This window comes from Calonectris borealis, chromosome 23 (genome assembly GCF_964195595.1).
Source record: "Calonectris borealis chromosome 23, bCalBor7.hap1.2, whole genome shotgun sequence".
Lineage (NCBI taxonomy): Eukaryota > Metazoa > Chordata > Aves > Procellariiformes > Procellariidae > Calonectris > Calonectris borealis.
This window is the reverse complement of record NC_134334.1, coordinates 9105873-9127821: the sequence shown is the minus strand read 5'-3', so window position 1 is coordinate 9127821 and position 21949 is coordinate 9105873. Positions and strand designations below refer to the sequence as shown.

The 21949-nt window shown below is 44.5% G+C and overlaps 3 protein-coding genes across 6 annotated transcripts in view; 2 read left to right on the top strand and 1 right to left on the bottom strand.

The window, feature by feature from the left end:
* Positions 1-30: 30 nt before the first annotated feature.
* Positions 31-11254, bottom strand: OTUD3 (OTU deubiquitinase 3). Of its 3 annotated transcripts, none has more exons than XR_012677099.1 (9): positions 11046-11254; positions 10179-10327; positions 9291-9403; positions 6031-6153; positions 5189-5314; positions 4466-4562; positions 4001-4182; positions 3218-3655; positions 31-1330 (listed from the first exon to the last, which is right to left on the bottom strand). XR_012677099.1 is itself a non-coding variant. In XM_075172625.1 (8 exons), the coding sequence occupies exons 1-8, from the start codon at positions 11213-11215 to the stop codon at positions 3479-3481; spliced, it is 1137 nt and encodes a 378-aa protein (XP_075028726.1). In that variant the 5' UTR covers positions 11216-11254; the 3' UTR covers positions 2745-3478. The 3 variants fall into 3 exon arrangements, 1 of the variants encoding a protein (XP_075028726.1); XR_012677100.1 differs by having other exon boundaries at positions 31-251; XM_075172625.1 differs by lacking the exon at positions 31-1330 and having other exon boundaries at positions 2745-3655.
* Positions 11255-15212: 3958 nt separating this feature from the next.
* Positions 15213-16455, top strand: RNF186 (ring finger protein 186). Its single transcript, XM_075172084.1, has one exon. The coding sequence runs from the start codon at positions 15265-15267 to the stop codon at positions 16279-16281; it is 1017 nt and encodes a 338-aa protein (XP_075028185.1). The 5' UTR covers positions 15213-15264; the 3' UTR covers positions 16282-16455.
* A 4685-nt stretch (positions 16456-21140) lies between these two features.
* Positions 21141-21949, top strand: part of TMCO4 (transmembrane and coiled-coil domains 4) — a 41215-nt gene continuing 40406 nt past the window's right edge. For both annotated transcript variants that reach the window (XR_012677096.1, XM_075172608.1), the window contains exon 1: positions 21141-21186. The gene's annotated coding sequence lies outside the window, so the exon portion shown is untranslated. The remainder of the gene's footprint in view (positions 21187-21949) is intronic.

Sequence of the window (21949 nt, the reverse complement as noted above, 5' to 3'; positions counted from 1 at the left end):
CACCCCATATACACAACTCCATTCGCACAGTTCAGCTGGCATATCTTTGCAACCTTTATTGCACACAGCATCCAAAACCAGAGGAGGTTTGGTTTGGAAACAGAAGCAGGTGCTCCACTGAGAGTCCGGAGGGCGAAAGGAGAAAAGTCTCGTGCAGCTTCAACAGACTCCAACAGAAAAGGAAGGCGCCTCCTGAGAGCACCGCAGATGTGGATACCACAGATGACATGACTTCTGCTGCTGTTCAGGCACTGCAGATGAGGCGAAGCTCAATAAATAAAGCAAAAGGCAGCCCTCCAAGAAGGAACAAGGTACACCAGAAACTGAGTAGCACAAGCAGAAAGGCCCTCCCGTACATAGCCAGGCCAAGACACGCTTATGGGCATCAGACAGAACCTGGCTACAGGCTTAAAACTTCCAGTTCAGCTGAACTCCTGACCTGCAGGAGTAGGATTTGGAAAAAATAAGTCTGGGGAAGACGATGGTGGTAGACAGGATGCAGGGAGAGCAGCTTTCTACATTGTCCTGCTGCGTACTCACCTTCAAGAGGCTGACAGTGACCCCGCCGGTCCAGCAGCAGTCAAAGCACGCTCCTGGCCCGCTGCCCACTTGTGACCCTCAAAGACGTAAGCTAGCAGCTAGCAACAAACAGTAATCCTCCTCAAATACCAAGGGAGCGTGCAGTGCTTATTGTCCTATGACCGCATATTACGAAGCACAGTTAGCTCCACCAAAGAGTAAACATGAGCTATGAATCACAATGTTTCTCTTCTCTGGTTTCTCACCTCCCTTCCTCCTGCAAGGAAAATCCACAACCTGTTTAAAAAGCAAATTCTCTGCATCAAAGTGAGTTCCCTGAGGAACCCGGCATAATGATTCCCTAGAAAAAATACAGATCGTAAGGGCAGGTGGAAATTTCAACAGCTAAAGGAGAAACCTAAAACAGACAAAACGAAAGTTTTAACATCCTTGGATACAAAATGTTTGTGCAGGTACAAAGGTATCCTGGCAAAAATAAAGAGAATTTGACTGCTCTAACAAGACTTATGAGCCCAGCACATTAAGAGTTTGTTTCAATCATATTACACTTGGAAACGAAAGTGTTCTCAACCACGTATTTGGTACAGGTATCAGAGGCCATTAGCTGAAGGTCAGCCTCTCTCCCTCCTATTTAAGACGTGTTGCTGTTGCAGGCCTGCCCGCTTATCCTGGACAGGATGAGGTTAGGTTTTCCCTTCACAGCTACAGAAGCTCAGCTTCCTGTCTGCTGGCTACAGGACAACTCCCTTCGCAGCCCAGGCTCGAAGCAACAATAATCCCCGTATCAGCTCTGGCTCAGGAAGACAAAAAAGCAATTCATTAAGATCAAACATCTTAATCGTAGTGTACAACTGCAAATTCTTGCTATCTTTTCAGACTTGCAGAACCCACCCAGCTTTCAAATCAAAATACGGCTGGGCAAGACAAAGGTGACACATTTCCCTGAACCACCTTGCTGTGCCCGCTGTCTTCAACCCATCACACCAGTGGAGCGACTTGCACTTTCTCCCAATTAAGCTATGACGTGCCATTCTTTCCACTACTGTAAAAGTGACTGTTTTGGGGAAAAACAATTTCAGGAGACAACATTGCTAACAGGCTATCTAAGGTTGGCATAAAATGGATTTCACCGAAGTCATTTTTCACTTTAAGAATAGTACTGTGAATTCAAGGCTCATCCATGCTCTTCCTACCTACAAATACTACTCAGATTTCCCTCTACAGCGGTTACTCATGCCCACCACTAGCACTGAGAGCAGCACGTGACACGCTGCTTCACTTGCCAGACACTATGTCCCACCATAAAGCATAAGAGCTGCTTTGTATTACTTTTTATTTCCACCAAGCTCATTACAGGAACCAAAGTAACTTCTTCACCAGCATTAAAGCCTGTTCTCCTACACCACCAGTACTCAAAAGTAGAGCTCCTTTCTTTTTATTCTTCAAATGCTCTTGATAAACAGTAGCAGAGCATATGAAGAAGTACTAGCTCAGATCTTGGCAATTCAGTCAAAAAAGGCATTTATATTTCCATGCCGGTTTGGTAACTTCAAAGAACGTACAGCATTTTTCAAAAGCAACGTTCCTTACTTTCAAAAAATCTATTCCGTCTCTGCCCTGGCTGATGAGGTGTCTCCCGATATCTATTGTGTGTGTAAGTACACATGTGCTTTCTTCAAGCTTAGTGCTTGATACAAGTCCAAAAACCTGAGTGAAGCTTAAAGACTGCAAGCCATAAATCGAGGGCCAAGTCCCACAGTCCTTACACCTTGATTCAAATTCCCAGCCCTATAGTGGAAAGCATCACAGGATTCAAGCTGTACATTCTACGGTACTTGGTGACCTTTCCGAAGAGGAATTTAACATGAAAAAATCCTGCCCTGGAAAAAGCTTAATTTATGAAGAGTGAAGTAGGCAGGGTTCCCAGTGATCACTGCTACTTGGAAGCTTGTTCCCAGGACTCTTGATCCTTTGGCTATACTAATGTCATTTGGAGACTAACGACTATCAAGTTTCTGGCTTGGACTAAAGCTCTGGAGTAGCCCAAAAGCTCCAGAGTATGGCAAAGGAGATGAGATTCCAGATGTCCAAGTAACAACACTCAACAGAAGTCTCATGCCTGCTCATATCGCATTTTACTACCTCATTAGACTTCACCAGATCGGATGAATTGGCTCTGTGGTCTCACAAGTCCACTGTTTTGGTTTTAGGTTTTTTTTTTCCCTCTAAAGGGCTCAGCAGCTAGTAAACAAACTGATCTGAAACTTCAGCAAGAAGCAAGCATGGATGCAGCGATCCCATTCTCCCTTCATGTATTAATCACTTCTGAAACAGCTGAGTGCAAAACCACAAGCAGTTCCAGTTAGATTAAAACTTATCACTGCATTCTTGCATGGGAAAAAAAAGAGGAATCTCATGTTTGATGCAGTGTTGGTTGACACACTTCTCTTTGGAAAGGATTCTGGGATTCTGTTCCCTTACTTTATTTAAATTTAAATAGAAAAAAAAGCTCCATGTTCCTGAGTTGAGAACTGTTAAGCTTTCCCTGACAGCAAGGTAAAATAAAGCTCCTCCAAGCACAACCAAGTAAAAAGTTGCTGTAAAAAAAAGATAATCTAAGCACACCAAGAGATCTCAAAGCAAACCTGACACTGCTGTGTGAAGGAAAGGTTCTCACCTTTATCTAACTCCAAAATTATAAAAACAAGTCTCTACTTTTTGTTAAGTTCAAACAACTCTTCTCACACACAGGCTGATGCAGAATTACCGAGTAATTGTTCGTCCCACAACCGAAGAAACAGGAAATTCATGTGTGCTTAGAGATCTCTGCAGAAACAGGTTTTAAGATAACAATGGCTGCTTGGAAATTTCTTAAAGGGAGTTTTGTCTTCATCAGTTTTATTTGGTTTTCTCACCAGAGCACTCAGAACACATGCAGTCATATGTTTAGAGCTGCCATGGCCTTCACCAAGGTGACGTGGTTGTTTGAGTCCGTCTCTCTCCTGCTGCTATCTGCACAGTTACTCTTGTTGGCCAAGACCTTTTGTCGGTGCCTTTCTTCCTGCCGCTTCTTCTTCTCTAGGCGCTGCTGTTCCTTCTTTTGTTTTTTAGGTACCTGAAAGGGAGGGATGAAAACACAAAGTTGAAAACACATGTTTTGTGCTCTGTTGGGGAAAAATAATACACTGGAAAGGAGACAAGCAGATGTCAAAGCAGCTGCCAGAGAATGTTTATTCCAAACTACTTATCTGGACTTTATTTTGTGTCATTTTGGGAACAGTACCACACATCCCTATTAAATGTTTGTATCAGAGAAGTCACAGCTGTAGCAGCAACAAAATCCGGTAAGGGGAAGCTTTTTTTAATTCAAAGGAAAAAATAGTTGTTGATTAAGCAATCCTAAGCGCTCCCCTAATTGTTAATGGACGTGTAAATCCCTGCCAAACCACCCTTCACGTACCTTTGTGTTTCTGCTAGCTCGATTCTCTTCATCGGATCTAGCCTGTCTTTTGTTGTTTTCTATTTCATCTTGATGCAAACTCCGATTTCCAAAGATTCTTGAACCAGTTCTGTTTTCTTTCCGCAGAGTTCTGCTACACGATTTCTGATCTTTGTTCTGGGGATCACACTGCTCCTCAGTACCTACCAACAACAGAGATTTTGCTCAGACACACACTACCCAGAAGCGGTCTCAGTGTCAGCTATTGCCTTCTTCCCGACTTCCTGGAAAGTGTCTTTTTCGGAAGCAGGATTGAATCTGCCCTCACTAATAACCTTCCTGAGCACAGACAGGCTGAGGCAGCAGCACAGCCAACAAACAGCAAGCTTCAACCGCTACTGTCCCTGTTGAACTGCTGTTTACAGCGAACACTAACGTCAGACAGCATTCTTCTGAAGCACCAGGTGACAAACTCCGTGTACTTACTGATTCTTTCCACTTCATTCACTTGAAAGATGGCAAATATTGCAGATTCTATATTGTAGTCTTCCACTTCCAGAATCTGGCTTACTAAATCAATGTCCTGTCCACAAGAGGAGAAAAATAACACTGAAGAGAGTTCAAATCACTGACATACATTCATTTAACAACCATCTGCACCACTGAGAGGGGGCTGCTGTCTGCTTTTATGACCTTTCAATTAGCCTGTATTCCATTTCTGAAAAAGGTGAGGGAGAAAATCTTAAAATCCTGAAGGTATCAGGAAAAAGGAATATGCTGTTTCAGTTTAACTGTTTCACTCTTGACCCATTCTGTTCTATGCATCTGCATGGAACAAAGGAATGTTCTGCAGCAATCCGCAGGAACCACATAGGCTACCCAGTGACAACAGCTAAGATTCACAGAGTATCTAGTCATTTGGGATGTTCAACTACAGACACCCTCAAAGGTTTTAAAATTTTACAGAATTTGTTTCAAAGTAAATTTTCTGAGAGATTGCAAGACAAACTTCCAAAATTATCAGGTATCCACACAGAGTACATATTTCATCTGCATTTAAGGGTTGAGTCTAGGATGAAAACCATCCTGATTTGTGGCTGTGGTACTGAAATTGTCCAAGATGAATACTTTTCAGAATTCTTCCCAAGGCTACTTTAATGTATCAAGAAGGTTTGAACATTAAGCATAAAAAAACTACTCAATACTTACTGAACATCCAGTTGCATTACACACTTTTTGTATAGCATCTTCCATTTCATCTTCAATCTCATCTTCAGAGTCACCCTTCTGAGGCTTCACTTCCTCCTCCTTATTCGAATCATTTCTGCAAAGCATCTGCAAGAAAAGCAAAGCCCAGCAGATCACAAGCACATGCAGCAATTTCATCATATGCAGCAAAAAAAATCTGACGTCGTAGTAAATATAATTATTATGGCACGCTTTTCTCAGAAATATCCTGTGCCAAAGCATCTTGGAAATTGTGTAACTTCCATCATCGACAACATTTCCCATGACTCATACACTGCTGAGCAAATTCTCACATACTACAAGATCATGTATACCAATAAACAATCACTGGCTTGTGAAATGAAGTATTAATTTTTTTACAATACCACACATTATACAGTTGTGTGCAGAGAACCTCAAGGACAGCATAGCTTACTCCTTAACACGAGAAGGAGAGATATGAAGAGGACTACTGTATCCAGCTGTTGCATTTCTATCTCTTTCCTCCCTTCCCTTTGTTTTTGCATTTGAAGTGCATGAGTATGTAATTTAGATGGGGTTGCTTCAAGACATCTACAGCCCACATCACAGCATCAGATTCGGGACTGATTTTCAGCCCAGTAATTTAAACACTTCACAGTCTGTCTCAAGGGAGCAGGCAGCACTAGTTACAATGACCTTAGGGGCTTTTCTATCCCCAGCATGACTCAGGGACCAAACTCTTCTCTCAGTCTCATTGCAAATGAGAAAGGAAATCAACCAGTAACATTCATCTGTTTTATTTATCACCCACAGCTGATTCAAGTCATTCCGTCATAACCAACCTCCATCTGAAGATACGCTGGAGCTTCAGAATTGTCATTGATTCTCCTCACACTGTCATAGTGCTCTCCATAACGATATGCAATATGAAGTTCCCTCACATTGTTTTTGTCTGTGCCCCGAATCTAAATGAAACAAATAAATTGCAAATGAGGATTTGGAATCAACTTCAGCATCGTATTTTTCAAAGTATTTTTTTTTTGAAGCAATGATAAATACTCTGATCGGAAGCAAAGTACGTAGCTACTGAAGCATCTTTAAACAGGAAGAGTTGACCTAATAATCCAGATGTGCTTACAGTAACAACAGAGCTTCTCTCTCAAGGATAATGTTTGAAACCCAGATACACAACATTGAGTCATAACAAACAAAACATGGTATGGAAATATTCCAGTGGAAAGCTCAAAACTATTTTCTAAACTTTCCACAGAAGCTATTAGTTTTCTAATCATCTTTCCAGACCCAATTTCAGTGACAGCTCCCATTGAGTGTACAACGCCTTTTTCCCCTCAAACGTGAGGGAAAAAGAGTCCGTTCAAGTTATGACCACAGTGAAAACAGTCATGCCGAGTAAGTTTTGTTCCGCAGTGGGACAAGATCCTGTTTTAACAGTTAGCATTCGAAGTGTATATGTTTTGTTTTTAAAAGAAAAACTAATAGAAATAAAGCCAAACTATGAAAATGTATTAATTCCATTCAGGAGCACCGTTAACAACCAAACGTTCCTTTGCTTTGTCAGCACCAAGTACAGCAGTTTCAGTAGAAAATTCCTGCTCTGAGTATTATCTGTACTGATGCAAGAATAATTCCTACCCCGATCATCAGTGTCTCAAAATATTAGCTAAAAGCCACACAGCATTCCCAGCTCTTGCAAGGAGTGCAGAAAATTACACTGCATTTGCAGATCTCCTTTGCTTGCCTGTCAAGCCAGAGTTCAAAGATCTGACACCTTTCCTGGAGAAGACATCAGTAAGTAAACGACAAGAAATGCTTGCTTTAGGGCTCCAGAATTTCCCAATCCTTTCACGTCTTTGAATCAGCTTATCCCAACTTATAGAATTTACACCAAGTCACCTTTCAACCACGTCTGCAGTTTGTGTTGCACCAATGACTTCAGATTTCACAACAGACACTCTCCATTCATCTACTTTACACTCGTTCACCTTTAAGTTCCAACTCAACACTTGGTTATACTTAACTCCTGCCTTTTATCCTATTAAGTTATTCAACATGTTGGATCTGAGTAAGATTTATTTTCAACATTTCTCCTCTGCCAGAGCCTAAATAGGTATCTGACGAATCCCAAAGCTCTTGAAAGATTAATCTGAAAATTAGCCAGTTTAGCTTTCAGTGGTGAAGCCTCTTTTTGCATGCTCTCTCCACAATACACTGGAACTGTAAATAAAAGATAGCTGCAGATAAAAAAAGGCAAACACACTGAAAAAAGGGAAGCAGTTATCCAAAAAGCCAATAAAATAACCTATACATCTGAGCTAACTTGAAGCTCTACATTTACAGTCATTACCAAAAATGGTAAAGGGTGTTTAAAGCCCTGAATAGTCCATGCAGAGATGGCCACCTCCAAAGAGCTTTCGATTAGCCCAGAGCTTGAGAAACAGCTGGAGGTCCTGAACACTTCTGCTCACATTTTTCCAGCTTAGCTGCAGTGGATACAAATGGTTCTCTTAAAATTAAAGGATAACTCACCATCTTCTTTAGAGTGGGAACCAAGGAAGATATTCACACCATCTGCTTTAAGCACCTTGCTGATGTGCCTCTCTGGAAATGCTCTTTTTGGAATCTAATCTAAAATTTTGCTGGGGCTCCAAAGCAGAGAGAGGCAAAAAAGGTATGTAGATGTACAGAAAATTAAGAAGGATGTCCTGGGCTAGTCAAGTCTAGCAACTTGCTAACATTGTCACCATGTTGTGATCCCCTACATTTTTTGACACCCTGATGTATCCTCTGTGTGGGTCGAAGACTCCTTATTTACAACTCTTAACAGCTCTCTTTACTTACACCATTCTCAAGAGCCTAAGACAACCTTTCACTAACAAGACTACACTCAGGCAAAACAGAACCTCACCACAAACTCTGTATTTACAACCCTGGAAATGTCAATGAATGGGGAAAAAGAACTTAAGGTTTTCGAGAGGATATCCAAAATATCAATAAGAGTTAAGTACACTGAGGTGAGTATCCGGTTCAAAACAGTAACAAAACACGAACAGCACCCCCATGAACTCTCCTGCAGGGTCATTACCTCTGTACACTCTCGCAGGTCAAGCAGTTGAGTATTCCCACTCATTTGTGTAATTGTCAGGTACACTTTTTTTTTTGAAATATGTAGGTTAGCTGTCTTACTGCTCATGGCTGCCATATAAATAAGGATTTAAACTTGTTTGGGTTCAGGAATCCACCTGACACTGTTTCAAATGTATTTAAGATACCGCTGACAGCTTTCATCTGGTCTTTTATCTTCATTGCCATGTTTAATCTATATACTTCATTGGTTCTGCCTGTAATTGGGGCCAGAAACAATCCTGACTTGAATACAGGTTCTCTTGCTCAATGAACTGGCAGAGATTGAGCGTGGACCCATTCCAGTGTGGACATGCCACAGAAAAACAACAAAAAAAGAGAGTAGGAGGGAGCTGATGGATTACTTGTTCCAGTGTCCTGCTGTCAGAGGAAGCCATACACACAGTCCTTTCCAGAAGCTGATTAAACACCGCCTTAAGGTTTTAAAACTTCCTCCCTCTTCTGCCCAGTCCAGAACCTCACTTCTCCAACTGTCAGAAACCTTCTCATTCCAAATCCCATGCAGAATTGATGGAGCTTCATTCCAACACACTGTAGGGACTGCCCTGCTATAGCTTCACTTCCATATTCCTGAACCTTGTCATACAGGTTTCCTTAAGCCTGACTCAAATTCCTGTCAGAAAAGTCACCTCATATGTAGTCTGATCTTCAGGAGAGAGAAACATATCAATGAGGCTAGTAGCTTAAAACCAAACTAAAACATGCTGCTCAGTCTCCGCATACTTATCTTTCATGCATTCATTGTTTTCTTTCATTCCCTCTCCTCCTAGTCGAAATCTGAAGTGTTTTCCTTCAAGGCTGAAAAAGCAAGCACAGCTCTACACTATGTCCAGCTAACTACAGCTACCAACTGCTCTCTTTTAATAGATCAGGAAGTTTCAACACTGTTTGTATTCATCAGCTAAAAATTAGGCCAAATTATCGAAGTTTTGTTTCTCACCTGCCACAGTGGAGCATTAAGCTGATGAATAACCACATTGATTTGATTGTTCCTTGCAAAGGCCACAATAGCATCGTTGCCAGCAAAGGTACCAGGTTTCGCCAAATTGGTAACTAAAGGAAAAAACATTCAGAAGAGTTGGAAATGTAGTTTTTGACACTTCCAAAAGCACTGAAGGGATAGCGAGTAACAAAATTTCAACACAAGGCCAAGGAATTCTGAAAAGGAAATCCCAACTGTGAAACAGTGACTGCTGAGGCAAGAATTTGGCAGCGACAGAAGTTAATGCACCTTAAACGACCACAGAAACCTCTAAAAAATGCAGTACACCCTTAGATTATGCAAGGCCGTCAGCTCTGCGTTAGCATGGAAAGAAGAGTGCCACATACTAAATGACCAAACTGCTTTCATGCATCACCTGCATGGTACTTGGCACATCCTCGAAGCTGTTAGAACAAAGGCTGTATTGGTCTCTGCTTTGGATCTTCCCCTGGGTTACCACTACAAAATATCAAGTGTCATGGAGAAAAAGAAACCCAAAGAAATCAGCCACTCAACACCCACCAGTATTCATGGACAGCTAGACAATTTTTGCAAGTTCCTTTTGAAAACACCAAATTTTTACTCCTTGCCTTTTTTTGCCTCTCTTTCCTTCTCCAAGTTTCTCCTACATTTAAACAATTTCCAAGACAAAATTAATACAAGTTTAATAGCTCGTCTTTCTACAGAAACATAACAGAGAGAAATGTAAACTCACTGTTTCTAAAAACTAGAGAGGAGCCCTAACATAGTTCTGGGATGAAGAACTGTTTAGTGGGAAGGTGCTCAAATCAGATACAATCACATTACACAATAACCCCTCCCGTTAGCGTCCTATGGAGACCATACCGTGTTTCTCAAAGGGCACATCATCCTCCACAAAAGGCTCAAAATCCTCCCGCTGATTTATCATGTAATCCACCGTTTCCTGGCGATGTCTGAGGTGGTTCCGCGAGTGCCCCTCAAGCTGGTCACCAAGGGCCCGAAACAAACAATTGCTACCAAAAGAGAAACCGCAAGTCAGTGTGTCTGGAACACAGCTAACAGATACACCACTAAATCAATGACCCTGGCATAGCAGCGGAAAGAATATGGTATTAAGGGGAAAGGAAAAGAGCTGCGCTCTTTCTGCCCAATAAGTTCGACAAGGATATGAATGTGAAGTAGCACTGATTCCCTGTGCTTTGAACAGCTGCTGAAATTAGAAGAAATGCTGGTAGGAACGTAAGGTTTTGAGTGAACATGTCATCAGCTCCAACAGAGTAAGTCAAGGGCGGTTAAGTGCTAAGCCAAACTGTCTTAAACTGACACTGAGACAAATGACATAATGCAACAAAGGACAACCCAATGATCTGCTATGGCATTTCTCAGCAGACACATCTAATACCCCTTTCACCCAATACTTATGGACCTTCCTGTGCTCTGCTCAGCAGGCCCGTGGAGCCCTCAGCCCCCCTGGGTATCAGGCCTAGGACTAGCAGAGCCCTCAGACCAGCAGGTGACAGGCCAAGGCAGCCATCACCCCCGGGGGACACAGGCCCTGCACAACTGCAGAGCAGAGTCCCCCGATCCCTGTGGGGTACAGCGGGGAAGGCCTCATCCCTGCGGAGCTCTGGCCCCACTCAACCCCGAGGGGAAAGCCTCAGTCCCCGGGGTCAGCAGGCCCTTGAAAGCGTCGGCCCCGGGAGCGCCAGGGAGACCCGGCGCGGCGCTCACCCATCGCCCGGCACCTCCCGCAGCTTGAGGCCGAGGGCCCGGAGCTGCCCAGCAAGGCCCCCGCCGCCCGAGCCGGAGTCCGGAGCCGGTCCGGCGGGGGGCTGCCGGGGCCGCCGCGCCCTCCTGGCTCCGGCGGCAGGCCGGGCCTTGGCCGCCTGCTTGCGGGACATCCCCGCCGGGCGGCCACTGCGCCTGCCTCACCGGGCGCCCCTCACGTGACCGCGGGCGTCACCATCGAGAGAGGCGCACGGGTGGCCAGAGCGCCGCCGCTCCGCCCGCCCCCCCGGCGGATTCCTCCAGGCGGAGGAGGAGGAGGAGGAGGAAGGCGAGAGGAGGGGGTCCCGGGAGGGAAACTGAGGCTGGGGCAATTAGAGGGCTTTAGGGATCAAAGGTAGCGGGAGCTGCGAAGGGAAGGAGGGTGCTGCCAAGAGTCAGGAACAGCTGGGAGAAGGGCGACCCGCCGGGAAAAGGCTGGGGGAGCAGGCGAAGGGCAGCACCATGATCATTAACTTGGCACCAAAATGCTTCGCCCGAGACTGGCAGATTCCACGCCCTATTAGCTTCTACTGTTAATTATACTCCTCCGTCCAAGGGCTTTTCCTCAGGGGCACGGCCACAGCCTCTCCCTGCTGCCCAGCACACCTCACACCTCCCACTTACTGGCGTGACCTCCCACGGGTGGGTGCCGGGCGCTGCGCTCACTTTCTTCTCCGGTTATAAACCAGGACGAGTCACTTCAGCAGGTCTGTCCCTGTTCAGCACCAAATTAGTGCTCCGAAATGAACCGAAAAGGAAATTAAGAGGGGAGAAGATTTGACTACCCGCAAGGTGGCACCACGAGAACATGGCTGACAGCAGCAATGGGAGGAGAGCTGAAACAGCAACAATTAATTAAATGTAATACGTGTCGTACGCTGAACCTCCGTGTCCTATTTCCTCGGGCACTGAGGGAAACTCCTCCGAAGCGCAGAGGGGGGCTGGAGAAGGGGGCACAGCAATAAGAGGGCGACTTGGCCGCAGTAAGGCTCCTGGGGAAGACTGGCGGCTGTCCTGCTCTGCCGCTCTTCCACCCTTCCCACAGCCACCAGACAAAGAAGTCATCCACCACTAACCCCCTCCCGTGCTGTCCCCGTCAATGCACCTATTCTGTCCCTTTACTCTTTTTCCTTGCCCTGCTTTGCTCTGCAGGTATCGTGACACATCTGCCTGATGCCGACAGAACTGCTGCGCATCAGTCGGATTTAGGTCTAATTCCAGCTCCGTCTGTTCAGAAGGCGCATCCAAACGGCTTTGTGATGAACGCTAAGAAAACACTCCAAACGTGGGCACAGACACTGAGATCACGAGTGAATCAACACCCTTGGCATGAATATTACGGATGTGCCACAGAAGCACATCGCAGACTAGCAAGGCGAGACAAAAATCGCCAGGTAGGACTCTCCTGCGAGGCGTTTCAGGTCCCATTTATCAGGTCGAACAAGCACTTGCTAGTACCCGCCATGAGGCTGCTTCTGAGCACCATCCGCTGTAGCTTATTCACCGCCAAGAACCACCTCCTTTTCGACCTCAGTGTAAAGAATTCCTTGTCGCACCAGAGAATGTGTTGTAAACCTGAAGGTGACTGCCCGTTCACAGCAGCTCTCTGCTTTGCTCATACGTATGGGATACAAGAAGAGGCTTCCCATCAAGAGAATTTTTAAGTTGCATTTTTTTTTAGGTTCCTCTTATCCAGAGTTACAACAATCTGAAATGCAGCTTGAGCACAGGAAGAAGCTTACAGGACTATCACCAGTATCTTCTTGCATGTTTTGAATAGTACTGTGCTCAAGGCCCTATGGCAAGCGAGGATTTCACTCTGAAATGACACGACTGCTCTTTTATATCCATTTCCTGTCATAAACAAGTCCAGAAGAAGCATTCCATGGAAACACATTTTCTTATGCAAACATACTAAAGCAGGAAAGCAGAATGAGTATATAAACTGACTACGAATGACTAATGAAACAGTAATTAGCCTAAGTAGCATTGAAGGGCTATAGGCAATTCAGTTAAGTACAACCTGCATGCAAACCAGGGAACGTCACTTGTGACGCCAAGGACAAAACTGGGTCAAATTTAGGGCAGGTCCTTTGACACTTGGCAGAAAATTTTATCAATGGAGGACAACAACAAACAGACATTTTTAACCCAATATGACTGATAAAAACTGGGCAAAGAGACCACACACTGCCTGAACTGCACTGCTGAAAACACAGCTCAGGAATTGCACAGTTGCAGCCTCCTGACCCCCCCCACCAGATCATGCTTCCTCCCCGGGGTCCCTGATCCACATGGCTCTAAACCGTATCCCCGGGGAAGCACGAGGACCTCTCCGAACCACACGATCCACGTGGCTCTAAACTGCACCCCTGGGGAAGCACGAGGACCTCTCTGAACCACACGATGTGCTCAGCTTCCCCTTCCCTCAAGCGAGTTGTCCTCGCTGCTGACATGCATCCGTAGCAAAACAACCACGCCTTTCAACCAGCTCCGAGTTTCCAGCACATACAGGCGGAAGGCACGCAGAAGTCACCCATTGCTAGAAAACAGAGCAAACAGACGTGGAGGCATGGATTCATCCCACCTAGTTTTTAAGTGAAATACTTAACTTAGGAGTGTAGTTGCCCCTCTTGCTGCCCGTTCCAGCTTCCCAACATCTCCAAGACAGTTTCAGACTGTTCTAATGATTAAGAATCTGTAAATTTTAAGACAGTTCCATTTTGGACACAGGAACTGACAGACTAAATTTGAAACTTCTAAAGCATTGTAAAAATGGCAGCTCTGTCTTCTACTTTCTCAGATCTTTTCAACAGCGTTAGCTTACTAATAAAGAGGTATGTGAAATGCAGTAGAAAATTCTCCTATTTTTAAACATAAATGAGCCTGCAGTTCACCAGCCCACTTCCAGATGTTCTTGCACTTCAACTGAGTCCCACTTCTGCAACTGAAAGATCTTCAGGCTCCTAAAATTTGGGGTCATCCGAAAGTCCATCAAACACTGCTAAATGCCATGTCAGCAGAAATACAGCAGGAATGCCCAGACACTTTCACAAAGTTTGCTTCCAACAAACCTTCTACTATTGCTCAGCAAATAAGAACAAGCTCTTCTCACCTCATCCCCCCATGAGCAAGTTCATGAGATTAGAGTCTTCCTGAACTCCTTGTCCTCCTAAATTGCAGTTGTTTCATTTCTTTCTGTTAAAAGGAGAGGCTGGTACGTGGTAGCACAGACAGCTTGAGCATTCAGGTGCACTTAAGGCTACAGACTTGGTACCCTGTGTCTTCTACCAGTAATGCTGACCTAGTCCAGCTTTCTGGGATCAATGACCCTTCCTTTTCTACCTTCCCTCCTTCCACAGGATTCTTACTGATAAACCATCTGTATTTTACCCCTCAAATAAAAAGGGAGAAAGAAATTAGAGAGCGAGAGATTTGTTCAGACATTTTTTTTTTTCCAGAAGAGCTGAATATTCACAAAACCACCTAACAGAAGGGCATTCCTGAGTGCATGAGCTTGTCCTGTGAATGCCAAGAAAAACAAGATGGTCCTACCAAGACACTAACCTTGCTTTTAATTTCCAGATCTCTCTCATGGACCCTATGTGACCCTAAGTCATGCTTCAGTTCGCACCTGAAGCCCTCTGATGGCTGAAACCAACAGGGCTGCTCCTAGGATAAAAGAGTTGATAATAATCAGACATTCAATACTCCATGTTAATAACCTCAGTCTCATTCTTTACTTTATGCTGTAGGGTAACAGCTCTAGGGTAGTGTGTTTTGCTAAAGCAAGAGCAGACTTCCTACCCAGACCACTCAAAATTGGTGATACTTACACTCTCTCTACTCAAAGCACTGCATTCAGTACACCAATGTTAATATTAGATAATTCCTCCGAATCTGTCACTGGCCAGCAAAGCAGTGTTTAGAGATCAATGAAATTGCTTTTAACAAATAAAGTACTAATTTACTAATAATGATAGTGTGTGGCTATCACAGTAAACAAAGCTGCAGTCTGCTAATACCATGGGGTCTGCTTCCGGACAGGAATTGCTCAGTGATACTATCAGCCGTTGTAAAATGTCTTGGCCACGAAGTTAATCATTAACTCAGGTCCTCATCTCATAAAAACATCGTATTGTAAGAGCACAACGCGCTTAAAGCTAACTGTCACTAATCAATCATGCATACTACAGGAATAAAGCAACATATAAAAGGAGCCAGAAACTCAGCAAATCCTTCAGCTACGGGAAGACAAACTGCACCGAGGTTTATCTCCATGGAGAAATCCACTGACAAGCTAAACAATGAAAACCGATCGACAGCTCCTGGAGTACCACAGGCTGAAAAAGACAGTCCTGCACCCACTGCGGAAGGTGCTGCAGAAATGAGCAGAGCAGGACCCCTAACAGAAAACGCTGCAGACGTGAAGAGGCTGGAACTCGCTGGAGAACATATTAAAGAAATGGGGAGATCTTCAGGCACAGAGCAAGACAGTCCTGATGCCTTTAAACCAGCGATTTCGGAAAGAGATTGTCCAAACTCAAAGCCTCTCGTTATGCTAACGAACCCAAACTCTCCCAAAGTATGCAGTTTTGAAATGAACCACCAGTGTTCGACCACAACATCTGTTGATATGGACTGCCTAGTCTGCTTCAACAAGTACAACATCTACAGAGTACCAAAGCTCCTGGCCTGCCAGCATGCCTTCTGCGCAGTCTGCCTCAAGCTTATCCTCAGGAAAGAAGAGAGTACCTGGATAATCACCTGCCCCCTGTGCAGAAAAGCCACTTTTGTGTCAGGAGGGCTCATCCGCACACTTCAAAATAAAGAAGACATCATGGAGCACTTGGAAAACCCCGATTCAAATCCTGAGGTACACGTCTCTGCCATAGGGCTGGACAGCAATAGCTGGACTCAGACCAGCCAAGATGTTTTATACAGAGATGAAAATGTTCCAGCAGACAACAGACTGGCTATCCAGAGACTTGTGCTGCTCCTGCTGCTTGTGGTGATTCTCACTATCCTTGTCCTCCCATTTATATACTCTGGGCTGATAAAATGGGTAATTTGTCTCATGCTTACTTTGGGGTTGGTCATGTCTATGGTGCTTTGCTGCACTCCTAAATTCTACTGGAGGTGTAACAGGGACTCGCTCACCTCCTGCCACAAGGATACCCACATCACTGCTATTGCCTGAAACGATTAACGTCAGCTGCCTAGAGATAATGGACTGGTCCTGCCTGCAAAGCTGCACGTTAGACACACTAGTCAGTTACTGGACTTTGAAAGCAATCGTTCACCTAATAAATTCAACAGGTGGCTAAGGTATCTGCTAAGGCTCAATGGCAATGTACAGTGTTGTTTAATTTCATTACTGGAAACATAATATTTATATGTTGATATTTATGAGATAAAAACTGTAGGGTTTCCACACAATTTTTATCCCAGACTAATAATTTTGTTGTTTTGCTTTTGTCATTTTGTTCTTGTTTGTGTCATCTCCTGATTAGCGCTGCAGAGCATTATCTGAAACACCTGACAGATGATGTCCTGTGAAAATCCCTAGCTGTGGTTGCATTTTCCCACTCTCTTAACACTCGCACACCTTTTCTTGTGACAATGTGTGGAAATAAGACTGCTAAATCAGGGACTGGAAGAGAGCAGTTTCAACCCAGAATATCACTTTAATCCCTATCACTGCCCAAATAGTTGTTGGCAGGGATGGGAAAGGGACTGGGAAAAGGGGACGTCAGTTGATGCCATTTTAAGTTACACACGGAATTGGAGAGGAAGAGGCAAATCAACACTCTTCATCTTGAGTCTGTGGCTTGCAAAGGGCAAGGCTCTCAAAAGCTCATGACACTCCAAATTCCTCATGTTATTTAGCACAGAAATAGTTCCTCTCACCTGAACTCCTGTATCTATCTACCTGCACCGCCTCTCTTCTTGCCCTCTTTACATTAAGTATGACATTGCCCCTGGAGATGCCCAGAGACAAAGAGAAATCTGTCAATTGCTATGCCATACCACATGTGATATTTTTATATGGAATGAGTCCATTAAAGTTTAATAATGTTAATTGCTCATTGACTTCTGTGTTTCAATATCTGACTGATAATGTCAAAACATTTCACAGCTTCCTCACTGAGAGGAACTACAGCTGAGAAAGCATATTAGGGAATCTGTACAACCGAGTTGGTGAGTAAAGCAAGGAAGTAACGTGTTGGTTTTTTTCCTTGATTTAAAAAAATACTTACTTGCTAAGAAAATATCCTATAACCCAACTAAAATTAACTTGGAAAAAAATTAGGAATTTGCTCTAGTTAAGTTACATTTTTAAGAGTACCATGGATCTCAGTAGACCTTGGATCAGGCCTGTGGTAAATATTTGTGTTCGATAAGAATGGAAACTGATATACTCCAGTTGCTCAGTATATAAATATACATAGTGTCTCACCAGCAGATAAAACAGATTAGACTAAGAGGGTAAGGAGCTGCTGTCCTTCTAGAGTCTTGGAAAAAACAGGCCTATTTTCTGCCTAAGAACATGAACCTTCAAGGGAAATAAATGCTTTGTTTTTTCTAATGTATTTGGACAGCGCAACTGACTTATTTCAAAGTACATATGTAGTAACATTTGCTAATAACTAACCAGAGAAAAGCTTTTCAGTTGGGAAAAGGCAAGGTAGTTTTAAACCCAAATACTGTATTACTCCAAATACAAAGACTGGACCAGATATTCAGCTGTACTGAAAATAATTTCAGAAACTCTTGTCAAGACTTTCACCTCATAGACAATTTTCCTGTCGAGTTCCCTTCACCAACACTAATCGGTGACTGGTACTGTAAAGGTTTGTAACAAATATATTAATATTGGCCTGAAGGTAGTGTGCATGAATGCATCAGAATAAGCTAGAAGGGTAAAAGGAAAATCATGTAGCTAATTCCTACAGAACACTAATCTCATTCAAATGACCAGATAGCAAGGAAGAAACAGACCATCCTATAGATAAGATGACAAAGGTGAACTGGACTAGAGCAATAAAATAATCCCAATTTAAAAAAAAAAAAAGATAAAACTTGGCGAATTTTGCCTAAAAGGGGAAGAAACCAAGCAAGATACCCAACAACACCAACTCCAGAAGGGTGTATAAGTGGCACACAGTATCAGTTTGCCATCATCAGTCAAGAGACATAATGAAGACTGTAGAGGCAGCATCCCATGTCCTCTGTGTCACACACAATGGAGCCTGGCCAGCCTGCGTGGGCTTGTCAGCACACGGGTTTGAACAAATGAAATCAGAGAATGAATGTGAACAGGAAAAATCAGTTTGTTATGTATCACCCTGCCCTTCCAAAAGGGTGTGTTCAATTTTATTACACTAATTTCTACAGTGTCAAAAAAACAGCCAACAGGAAAGGGCTTCCCTCAAGACAGTATACACCAGTGGGAAGGAAGCATGCACGCTGTGCCATGACCAGTGAGAGACGGGCTCTCTGAAAGAACCCCCATGGATCCATACAGTAAGATTAGCAGCCGTGGAAGTCCAGGTTTCCACCCCCACTTTGTATCAGCACCTTCCCAGCCTGCGTTCAGCAGTTCAACTGAAATGTTTCTTCAGCCTTTGAGAGCCACTAACAATCAGCTGATTCAGATGTTGGTGGGCGTCATTAGGCCCTAGAACCCCGTATCTTTATAACAGCTGTTGATTCTCATCTGACAAGATAAGGCTCGGTGACAACGTAAACCTTTGACACAGCAACTAACTTAATGGAGAAAAGGCCAAGAAAATCATATTCCTATTCTAAAACGTAAAGGATTTGCTTGTACTCAGTTTTAAGTCATGCCAGTCTTTTTGGCAAGAAAGTTTCAGCTCCAAATTACCTTGCCCTGCTTACCTTACCTAGCTGGCTCCCAATTTTGAATAGTGATTAGGTAACACACTGTACCCTGAAAAAGAGAGGTTCATAATGAGAAATGGGCCCAGGCTGTAATATTCAGCTGTACCTGACGAACTGCATAAATAGCTGAGAACTGCGATTTACAAAGACAGAATCCCATCGAGACTTTGAAAGCATGGTAAGACCCAACAGCGGTATTTAAGGATTATAGTCTATATAGACAGAATCCTGGACCAGAAAATGCAAAGGTCTTTTGTTTAACAATTCATGTACACAAGCCAGTTTTAATTAAAAAATATTGCCTATCCTTTTGTCATGCTGTGCTCCCACTCTGCCTCTCTGCCCTTCCCAAAGCCACAACCTTCCCTATTCCAACCCCTTCTCAGGCTTCTCGTCAACAAACAGCACCACCATCGCCCACCACAGTCACTAGTTACTTATATAAGAGAGTGAGACAGGTGCCTGAAAAATTTTGAGTGTAGGTGTTCTAAATTACTGTTGAATGTAGAAGTCTCACTTTAACTACAGAACTTTAAATTAGCCATAATTGTGCTGGCTTTGATTATTAGTAAAATATATAATAAGATCCAAAGTTTACAACATCTGGTAGAACTCACTCCTAATTGTCTTTCCACTCAACTTATATTTTGGACCACTTTTAACAGCTCTTCTGCGTTATCACACAGATATAAACAGGTGAAAATAAACATGGAATAAATAACACATTTCACACTTCCACATCGCTCAGATTCTGTACAAAGAGAACTTCAGGTCCTCAAACACAGAACTGTCAAATCTGCAAGAAACTAATTTGCAGATCTTGGTCTGAGAGCACAGATTTGTGTCCAGGTGATTCCTTGCTTGTTGTGAACCATTTGCCACTTGTCCATTGTGTTGAGCAGTTACCTAAGTCACAGGTAATGTAGATACCTTCTGCACCCTAACTGGGATCAACAGAACTCACTTTCCGAACTTCAGTGTCACATTTAATGACTATATGATGATGCTTAAAATACCTATACGTAACTTGAGTACTTATGTGAGTAAACCTGAGGGGGTCTAATATTGGTAGCAAGCAACCAGGACAAGATATTTGGCCAAATCACAATCAGCTTTTCAACAGAACTCATACCCGGATTTTTAAAAAAATTTAGTTACAAGTAAGTCCCCCATAGCACATTTTAAACCATAAACAGGTTACCCCAGCTACCAGGCAACCAAAACTAGTTTTGCTGTTGTGAAATGCCATCATACAGAAAAACTGCTCTCCTACCCCTGAAAAAGACAGATTTCTCCAAAAATTACTAAGCATTGGACTTGGGGTTCCAGCCTGAGACTGCTCTCAGAGCAAATGCATGTCTTAAAATGCCCAAAACACAATGCAAAAGCCTTATGCTCAGCTAGTTTAGGATTTCTGCAAGGCAAATTAATCACAATAGAGTAAAGCCTCCTGAGATGACTGTGCCAGTAACCCCACTGCTATCAGAAGAAACACATACATGGCCCTCATATTTGCCTGATGAGTGCATACACCCACACACCCACTTCAGCTTCTGTTCCTATGGCTTTGGGATCCCGCCCAGTAACACAGCATGAAGTGTGAGACACCAATGAAACTTTAATTTTCCTCAGGGTAACCCTCAGAGACACCAACCTGTCCTGCATCGGAAGCGGCAAAGACGTCTTGGCTTAGCAACCTGAGAGCAGCTTCGCCAAATGCATACCGCTACCTCTCTCTGTAACCCTCCCTCGGAGAGGGAGGAGTTCTCACAGAGGAAGAAGGGCTTTAAAGGGAGCAAAAGGGCTGGTACCTATGTAGGCCTAAACCCAGAGTGAAGCACCAACGTGGCGGACAAGGCCCAAGATTGCGGATAAACGTGGGCAGCGAGGAAAGAGCTGCTGGACCTACCACCACCCCCGTGAAGGGGCCGGGAGCCGGGTAAGGGCCAGCCCGGGGCTGGCCGCCATCCCGCGCCACCACCTCAGCCCAGCGCGGCTCCCCACTACACTCCGCAATCTACGCGCCTTGCTACGCCAGTCGCGTAGTGATGCGTAGAGAAGCAGGACCGCCCAGAGCGGTCCGCCAGCCGTACGCAGATTACGTAGTGGCGGCGGGAAGGGCGGGCAGGGCAGGAAGGGGCGGGCGGGAGGCGGCGGAAGGGAGCGCGGCGGCTCCTATTTGAGGCAGGGCCGGCAGCAGGTCGGGTCCGGGTCGGGGGAGGTGGGGAGAGGGGCTGGGTACGGCTGGGGTACAGCTCCGCGGGGTGAGCGGGCGGGACCCTCTCCTCAGGCCGCTCCCTGAGGAGGGGGAGGCTGTGGCGGCGTCCGCCCTGCCGCCGGGGGCTGTTTTTCTGTCCTCGGTGGTTGTCAAAAGTGCTGTTTTCTGTAAAAAAATGCCTGTATTCTAGCAGCAGAGATTTCAAACACAAGGGACTTGCGATAGAGGTGAATATCAGCAGCTGTGGAGGTGTTGGTCCTCACAGCTTTCCCAGCTGAGGTGTTCCCTTCACGTTTTTCCCGCTAGTGATTTCTCTCCGCTGGTCACGTTCCTCTCCGCAGCTTTGCCCACCTTCCGCGTACTGACATGGCTTCTCAGTCACTGCTGCTGCAAGCATCGGGGTTAACCGGCTCAAACGTGCTCAGTTTTGCAACTACTTAAGCTTTCGGCTTTTCCCTGTCCCCGTCCCCTCGGTCCCTGATGTCTGTTTTACATTTAGCACGCATCTCTGCGGCGGCCGTCTGTATCGCATTTGCATGTTTTTGCGGCAAGACGCGATTTTATCTGGGACTGAACTAATTGCATTCCGTGTTCGTACTTCGTATCGACGGATTAAAAGCGAAGGCCGTGGTGCTCCCAGCATGTAAGCACATGTGTGGCTCTGGAGCCCAGCGCGAGTCCCCAGGAGAACTCATCTGCCCAAATGTTTCCGCAGTCACGGTGTCTGATGCTTAATTGCAGTTCG

Coding starts and splice junctions, on each gene's coding strand:
- OTUD3 (XM_075172625.1), bottom strand. CDS start 11,215: ATGTCCCGCAAGCAGGCGGCCAAGGCCCGGCCTGCCGCCGGAGCCAGG. Junction 5,315..6,030: donor CAGCGTATCTTCAGATGGAG/GTTGGTTATGAC, acceptor CTTTTCTTGCAG/ATGCTTTGCAGAAATGATTC. Junction 4,183..4,465: donor GAATGAAGTGGAAAGAATCA/GTAAGTACACGG, acceptor TGTTGTTGGTAG/GTACTGAGGAGCAGTGTGAT.
- RNF186 (XM_075172084.1), top strand. CDS start 15,265: ATGCATACTACAGGAATAAAGCAACATATAAAAGGAGCCAGAAACTCA.